Genomic DNA, 9,163 nt, shown 5'->3' on the forward strand with positions numbered 1-9,163 from the left:
CAGGATGAAAAAAGAAATCGATTAAGCCATGTCTGTCTGTCCGTCCGTCTGTCCGTCTGTCCGTCTGTCCGTCTGTCCGTGTACACGATAACTCGAGCAAAAATTGAGATATCTCAACGAAATTTGGTATGTAGGTTTCCCTTAATCCAAGGTAGGTTGGTATTGAAAATGGGCGAAATCGGACTGTAACCACGCCCACTTCCCATATAACGGTAATTTCCAGAAATACGAAAACTGCGATATTTTAGTAACTACTGAAGATAAATCACTCAAAATTGGTATTTACAATAATTTTTTGACAAAAAATAAGAATATTATACATTTTTGGAAAATGGGCGTAGCCACGCCCACTTATGGTTACATGTGTATATCTTGGTAACCGCTGTACCAATTTCTACCAAACTTGGCACAGTTGTCGGCCTTCGTACAGCATACAAAATCGCCTAAAATTTTTAAAATCGGACGATAACCACGCCCACATCCCATATAACGGTAATTTAGAGAAATACAAAATCTTCGATAAATCAGTAAATATTGAAGCTAATTTATTCAAAATTGATGCTTGCAACAATTCTTTACCAAGAAATACGTTTGTGATAAATTTTTGGAAAATGGGCGTGGCACCGCCCACTTATGATCACATATATGTATCTCAGTAACCGTTCTACCAATTTGTACCAAACTCGGTGTGGTTATTGTGCTTGCCACATATAAGCAAACCGTTGAAAATTATTGAAATCGGACTAAAATAACGGCCGCTTCTCATATAACGGTAAATTTCAGAACTGCTTGAAACTTCAAAATTTCGAAATCTAAGGACTCTAATTTACTCAAAATTGATACGCCCCGGCTTACCATATAGCCGTAGCTTTCGGTAAGGCGAAAAACATATATTTAATACGTGCGCCGGGTATTTAATGTTCGGCTCTGCCCGAACTTAGGCTTTCTTACTTGTTTAATTAATAAATGGCTTAAAAAACAGTTATTGAACACTTTTGTTAATAAAAGACACACATAAAATTCAGTCAGTGACTTTATTTTTTAAATCATACTTATAAAAGTCATTTGTAAAAGTCGTTGTAAATTTTCTTCATTACTGCGAAAAATTATAATGACTTTTATAAGTATGACTTAAAAATAATAGTCGCTGATCGATTTATGTTGATGACTTTTATAAATAAAAGTCTTTGATAACTGTTATCTACGACATATACTATAAAAATCAAACTAATTGTTATTTGCAGATTATTTAGACAAAAATCAAAAATAATTGTTATTTTGGATTTATAAAATAAAAACCAAAAATGACTGTTTTTTTTAATTTTGCATAAAATTACAAATAAAAATTTATTTTCAAATTTGATTCTCGGCGAAAAAAGAAATCGATTGATATAAATCACTTAGTTGTAGAAACATTTCGTTCATAGCGAATTTTTCTATGACAGTTTTCATCAATAACTGTTGTGTTCGGTCCCTGGTAGGGAGTATAGTAATACCGCTTTTATAAAAATAAAATAAGTAAGTTAACAAAACCCGTGAACTGCACAAAGATTATTCTGATAACTTTGACTGCAAGTCGGCATGGATTGCCGTGGTCGGAATTGCATAAAATTTTATTTGTACAGTTTTTAAGTCAAAACCAATAAAATGAGGGGATAAGCGGTAGAAAAAAACAACTTTGGGTTTATGGGACAAATTGAGTGCAATCATTTCTGAATACCAGTAAATTTAAATAGAACTCAGTGTTTTACATATCTCTTCGACTTTCTGTACTGAATACTTTTAATCGATCCTGACTACTGAGTAGTTTCGAGTACTTTTAAGTTCTGAGTACTTTTTAGTTCTTCTCTACACAAAAAAAAAAGACGTAAAAACAGTAAAACATAAACTAGTAACAAAAGTCGCAGCAACAACAAAAGGAAACATTAGCTTTTTCTTTGACTTAAGTAGAGCAAACACTAGCACAACAAAACTATGTAGACTCATAGGTAGAGAACAAGAGACCAAAATGGCAATAAAAAATAAATAAATAAAAAATATTTTTAAATGCAAAGGTACAGCGCACAAATATTTGTTTTTTTTTTGCAAAACAAATCAACAAAATGGTGAAATGTAAAATTTCCACAACTAACGAAAATTAAATAAGTAGATTTGAAAAAATTTCGTAATCCATACCAACTATAAGCAATTAATTCAATAATTAAGAAGAACCAAAAAAAATGTCTAAAGGAAAGTGTTAGAAATGCATACGCAAATAGTTGAAAAAATATTACGTTCCAAACTAAATTTTCTAATCTTAGTTAAAAAGAAATTAAAGTAAACTAATTGAAAACTTCTTTTGTGTTCTTAATTAAACAAAGGTACTTTTGGGCTTATTGTGTACCATTTTAACTTCAGACAGCGAGCTGATCGATAGCACATACATGGTGACTCCGACTTCGACGGGAGGTCCTGAAACATGAATATGTTTTGAATCAATTTAAAAAAGGCAGAGAAAATTATAAAAAAAAAAACAATAAATAAAAAAAATGCCCAAGGACAAATGAAAGTTAGTATAGATGAAAAATCAGATCAGAGGAAATAAATCGGCAATTCTTCGAAAATGAGGGGAAAATAAATGAAAAATGTAGTTATATATTAACTTTTAGTAGATATTTTTTAAAATGCAAAAAATAATTATCCATATCTTTAAGATGATTTTAATTAATTATGTATGTGTGCAATGGCATAATTGGTTATTCGTGTTCTTTTTTTTTGAGTATGGAGAAAATGTTTCTTTTTTTTTCATTGGTTTTTGTGTGGGTATGTGTTCCTTGTATATTATAGTTGAATATGTATTTGTCACTGGTCTATGATTAGTATTTAAGTTTGGGAAAGTGAAAGTGAGTTAAAGAGTTGCATGTATAGTAAATGTTTTATGTATGTATGAGTAAGAGAAAATCTATAAAAGCTTATTATTTCATTTAGCAAGGATGAAAATATGTAAGCATTCTATATAAAAAATATATATATGTATGTAAATTTATTTGTTATTTAAAATGAGTTATAATAGAACTACTAAATGCAGAGTAGAAGTTATGTATTTGGGATTTGAAAATGTCGTTTAACCACAAGTTAATTGAGTATGTATGTATGTACCTATTTGAAATCAATGATTTACTATATCAAATGAATAATTTTCTATACTCTTAGTGAACTGTTGGAAAAGTAAATATTTGGCTTTCACCAAATCTGCACAGTCACTTCCTAAATGCCTACTTTTTAATATATTTTTTTGCATTTTTTTTTTCGAATTATCACCGCATTTTCAAGATTGCAACAATTTAGTTTGGTTTTCTATTTTTTTTTAATATTATTTTTTTTTGAACTTTGAACTATTTTCTTAAGACTCTTGCAAACATGAAACTCACCTCCATAGTTAGGTCTTACTCTTTTGTCGTAGCTAACACTAAATGAATCGAGAATAGCGGATATGTTAACATCACCCAACATGCTGCCACCACCAGTCCTGAAAGTGAGAGAAGAAATTATTTAATTAAACAAATAGTTAGTACCAGGTTGGCCGAGCTTTGCCCGGAGTGCATATACTTTTTAAAGTTTAAGATATAACCCTATTTTCTTTTTTTTTTAAATCAAGTAATAGTTATAGATCGCGCAAGGGGTTCAAAAAAATTACGATCGAAACTATATAAGAACCAAACCCTGTGGAACCTTCCCTAAAGGAAAAAAATGCGAGAAATACTTTCGGAAATATTTCTATGAAAACACAGTGGGAACAAAAGTGTAAGGAACTTTCTCCAGAAGATCAGTTTGTGAACTAGAAGAACAATAGAAAACAAAACGGAAACAAATCTTCACTGCACACGGATTCGTGAACAACATTTTTCTTATAACGTTCCATTAGTTCGAAGTGTTTGAATATTAAAATTAATCCAAAAAAATGAAACATAACTATGCAAATACTGTCAGCGAGAGACCAAAGACACGCGCTTTTCTTGCACAGAAAATCAAAAATTGTTCCATAAACGGAAGTTATAATTATCCAACTTTTTTCTGGCTTAAAATTAACATTCATTAACGAAAAGTTCTCAAAGCATTTGTTCTCGTCTTGTTCTCTAGCAGAACGTTCCTGAGGATTTATTTCTTATTTGACCCTCGCTGAAAACATTCTCAATACTTTGGTTCCTATAGTGTTCTCATTGGAAATGCTGCCGAAAGTTTCGTTCTCACTCTGTTCTTCATGGAAACGATCCCGAGAGTTTTGTTCCCGTTTGGCCCTTTTGTGAAAACGTCCTTGACATTAAATTGTGTCCCTGTTTTTAAGTTTCTTAAGTTCTGGCAGTCAAAAGTTATTACTTCAGATCGATATTTAGTCTATTTATGTGCCGATTTCTAATGCTTTTTTCATATTTCCTAACTTTAAACTAAACACTCGCAAATGAGTTTGAAAATTTAAACTTTCCGCCACAAAAGCGCTTTCATAAAACATAAATAACCCAAAAATGCTTATCAGGCAAAACACTCATTCATTTCATTTATTGCATTTTTCCAATTACGAAAGTTTTACTTTCAAGCCTTTCTCACTGCTCCCACACCCTACGCCGCACAGCCGCGCGCTAACAGAACGAGTGCTTAAATAGACAAAACTTCAATGGCAAATAAAAAGTTCATTAGCGCGCATTACTCATACGCAGAGTGTAGTGTATGCAAAGAGCCTTAGACGCGCATAACTACTTGAATGCACAAAAGTTTTACACTTTAAATGCCAACAAATGGCAACAAAAAAAACAAAAAAACAAAGGAAAAAAAATGTGGCCTCTAACGAAGTACAAATTTCTAGCAAATGGCAAGAAAAGGGCAATAATGTCAATATACATACATACATACATAAAGCGAAATTACGAAAACTGACAGTGGAAAGCAAAATGCAAACGCAGATAAAAACTTTTAAATTAAATTTTGTTTCAAGAAACAAAAGTGGAAAAATATTCACAAGGACTTTGCGCTCACACACGCATATGTATGTACACACAAATATATATGTATATATGGAGATATGTATAAATCTATCCAGGCATTCAGCAAAAAACAAAGGCAATGGTGTTGCTGTTTAGAATAGAAATTAAAGAGAGACAGTGCTGCGGTAGAGAGACGAAATAAATATTTAGCAACAAAGCGGCCGTGATTAAATTGAGCCCCGGCTTCAAAGCTGCCATACGTAATTTTTTTTTGCTCGTGCGAGAGGTTAAATGCCAATGCAAAGGACAACGTCTAACACAAAAGCTAAAGCACAAAAAAAAAACACCGAAATCAAACAATGCTGGCAAATCCAAAGCACAGACAGAGAGCAAGCTAAAAACGGTATAACAAATTAACAGCTGGCTGCAGCTGAGTAGAATTCCTGCAGCAACATTAGCAAAGGAATTTTTTTTATTAACAACCACAGCCCCTCATCGCCTCCTCATCCACTCGTCATTCACTCTCTACGCTAAGCATACCTACCGCAAGCAAATATGTTATGCTGGTCATTTTCGGGTGTAGAAAACAGTTCAAAGCATAACAGCGCTTACAAAGCACAATCGCCCGAATATTGCGAGGGAACACGAAGAGTAGATTTACTTTTTATTTAGGCGAGTAGCTTTGAATGCGGGCTGCTTCATTATTTAGGGTGGTGGTGGTGCGAAAGCTTACCACAGGCAGCTTTTTGCAAAAAGAAAAATGGAAAGTAGTAATATTTTATGCCTAAGAGAAAGCAAAGAGAACAGAGTTATGCCGAAAGAGAATTTGTTTAAGGATTTTTAAACTTAATGGCACACTCAACGATGAGAGATATGATTTTCAATATATGTACATATAGAAAATATGCGAACACTGTAAGTCTATACAAGCCTTAATTTTTTACTCCACAAATCAAAATAAATTTTTATGCACAACAAAAAAAAAAAAAAGCAACATAAAACAGGCTACGTGTGAGCGATTTCAGAGAGACTGAGTGAAAAGTGCTGCTCTCCAGCGTTTATCATCCGTGCACGAATACACGCCCAGTTCAGTTAGTTCAACCGAGTTCAATCTTACGAGTTATATTTAAGGTCTGTTGAGCATTTTGTGCATTTTTCTACGGTCTTTCTTTGAACACCTTGACTTTTTGTGTAATAGCATTTATATGTATGCATGAATATATAGCTCTTGGCGTAGATAATTCTTATGTACTTCAGCTATTTTTACTAACAAGTTAATTTGATATGTAGGACATCTTACTTAAATGGTATTTTGTGAAAAATTTATCTATGCGCTATGCGTAAAAATAATTAAGAGAATTTATGACATTGTAGCCTACAGAATCAGTAATCAGTAATGCATATTTATGTAACTAGGACAATTATTTTCACTTTCTAAAGCGAAGTGAAGGCATGCGAGAAGTATTATATAGATTTTTATACAGCGACTTCCATGTGTACATACTTATATAAATGGGCGCTAAAACGTAGAACTTTCAAGATTACAACCCTGCAAGATCTGTGAGCATAGTACTACAATGATGATGCTATGCTGAATATATCCTTAGGTGGCCCACGAATAAAAGGGAGGAACTAAATAAAGAAGCACCTGTCTAAGCTTCGTATAAACAGTTGTAGTATATATGCTAAGAAGGAAGAAATGGCATACAATTTGGATAGAAGTGAATTGTAGCCATTTTTAAAAACTAAATTAATAAGAAATACAAAGTAATTAAAATTCAAATAAAATTGAATGGAATGAAATGATTGAAATCGAATGGAATAGAATGATATTGAATGAATTGGAATGGAGTGGATTGGAATCTATATATTTCATATGCGAAGGGATTTTTTGTCCAGCTCATCGGATCTACACCGTTCGTTCTATTTTTAAAAATGAGGTGTTAAATTAAAGGACTCCGATTGTAGATGTGCCATAATGTTTTACTTTTTCGAGAAGAGTACCTTCTAAAAAATGAAGTTTAAAATATTTAAAAAGTTAAATCAATTATTACACAAGCCTAATGCGATGAAAATCCAATCGAAATAGTTTTAGAAAGCTTCGTTTCTTTACTTCACTGTAAGAGGGGTGCTACCTGTTTGAAAAATTAAATTCCATTTCAATTAAGGGAATTAGGTAATAGAAATAAATATACCCATATGGGCGCCAGACGAAAAGACTTTAAAAGGTAAAAGTTTATTAATATTTTGAACAGGGTTGGCGCTCGTTTGAAAGGCGAATCCAGTCAACTTATATGCAAGGAAATATTAAAATATGTCAAACAAAATAGGTTTTAAGAAATCTTTAGTTTTTACATTAAGAGTATTTTTGAGGTGTTTGAAAAGGGTTGCCACCCGTTTAAAATTTAAATTCTAATTCTTTAATGACTTTAATGAATTATTAAAGTATTTTTATCACTCCAAACGGGCTTGGCAAGGCTTTATATCTGAACTATATTTAGAGAGTTGCCACATGTAAAAAAAATAAGATTCAACCTAATTCTTCAGTTTAATCGAATATGTATCACGATGTCAGACGAAGGTTATTTAAGAAAGTTTTAGCTTGCAAATATTTTGAAGAGGGTTGCCACCTTTTTGGAAAGTTGAATTTAATTAACTTACTTACTTGTTAAAAGGCTTTATTTCCGACCTTTTATTAGAACGGTTGCCACGTTTTTGAAAAATCAAATACAACTTAATTCATAATTTTATTGATATATAAAATACAATGTTAGACGAAAGAGATGTAACAAGATTTTAGTTTGACAATGATTTCTATCCAAGATTTAAGGAATATTAAAATATGAGTGTCAAGGTCATAAGATTTGCACCGTTCTTTCGAATTTCAAATATGAGAGGTCGAAGTAAAGACTGTATCAGGCTGTAGATAGGCGATAAGATTTTAATTATAAACCAGAGCGCACTTGTGCACAAGGGTATTATAACTTTGTTCACATAACAGTTGTTGGTAACAGGCAAAACGAATCGAGATAGATATACATAGACAAAGGTATACGTAGATGATAAGAATGAAGAGAGAAATCGATTAAGTGGTGACTGTCCGTCCGTCCGCCTGTGCACACGATAGCTCGAGTAAAAATTGCGATATCTTAACGAAATTTGGCACGTACACTTTTCTCTAGTGTAGGACGGATGGTATTGCAAATGGGCAAAATCGGACAATAACCACGCCTACCTCCCATATAACGGTAATTTGGAGAAATACGAAATCTTCGATAAATCAGTAAATATTAAAGCTAATTTATTCAAACTTGATGACTGTAAAAAATTCTTTACCAAGAAATACGTTTATGGTAAAATTTTGGAAAATGGGCGTGGCACCGCCCACTTATGATCACATATATGTATCTCGGTAACCGTTCTACCAATTTGTACCAAACTCGGTATTTTTATTGTGCTTGCCACATGAAAGCAAAACGTTGAAAATTATTGAAATCGGACTAAAATAACGGCCGCTTCTCATATAACGGTAAATTTCAGAAATGCTTGAAACTTCAATATTTCGAAATTGAAGGACGCTAATTTACTCAAAATTGATACACCCCGGCTTACCATCTAGCGGAAGGTTTCGGAAAGGTGAAAAAACATATNCTTTCTTACTGCTTTTTGAAGTCAAACCTTTTTTTATCGGTACAGGGTAATTTGATGAAATTAAAAACTGACACTATGCGAGACCAATGAAATGTTAAGACAATGTAGTCTGCAGCAAAAAGGTTGTCAGATTGATTGGTCTGAAGCTTTTTGCTACCGCTGGTCATCTTAAATTTCGTGACCACTGATTAATTACATTTTCTGCTCTGTGTCTTGGACTACAGAAACATCCCACTTTACGCGATATTCAATAAATTAGGGTAGGTAACTTTTTGAGTGAACTTCGTTATAAATACCAATTTCACGTAAGAAATTATAAAACCTGAGAATACCGTCTGGCCCGTTGTCAAGCCATTATATTTGCTCATGGTTTCTCCCACTTGCAACTGGTATGTACATACATATGTGCTCGTAACTAACAGAAAAGTTTTCTACTTTACAATAACATATAGTACTTATATATTTATTTTTTTATGCCATTATTCATTTTTACGCTGCTTCACTGGTGCATTTATGCCAACAAAAACAAGCGTACATTATTTCTGCTTGCACTC

At 32.7% G+C, this 9,163-nt stretch overlaps 1 protein-coding gene across 1 annotated transcript in view; it reads right to left on the reverse strand.

Moving 5' to 3' along the window:
- Nucleotides 1–2,350: 2,350 nt before the first annotated feature.
- LOC108372769 (gamma-aminobutyric acid receptor subunit beta-like) overlaps nt 2,351–9,163 on the reverse strand; it is a 19,047-nt gene continuing 12,234 nt past the window's right edge. Inside the window, exons 2-3 of the mRNA XM_017628534.1 lie at nt 3,411–3,508; nt 2,351–2,451 (exon numbers count right to left, since the gene is read on the reverse strand). Of these exons, the coding sequence (XP_017484023.1) occupies nt 2,351–2,451; nt 3,411–3,508 (199 nt within the window). The remainder of the gene's footprint in view (nt 2,452–3,410; nt 3,509–9,163) is intronic.

This window comes from Rhagoletis zephyria, unplaced genomic scaffold (genome assembly GCF_001687245.7).
Source record: "Rhagoletis zephyria isolate East Lansing unplaced genomic scaffold, Rhagoletis_zephyria_1.1 Rzeph_scaffold_06014, whole genome shotgun sequence".
Lineage (NCBI taxonomy): Eukaryota > Metazoa > Arthropoda > Insecta > Diptera > Tephritidae > Rhagoletis > Rhagoletis zephyria.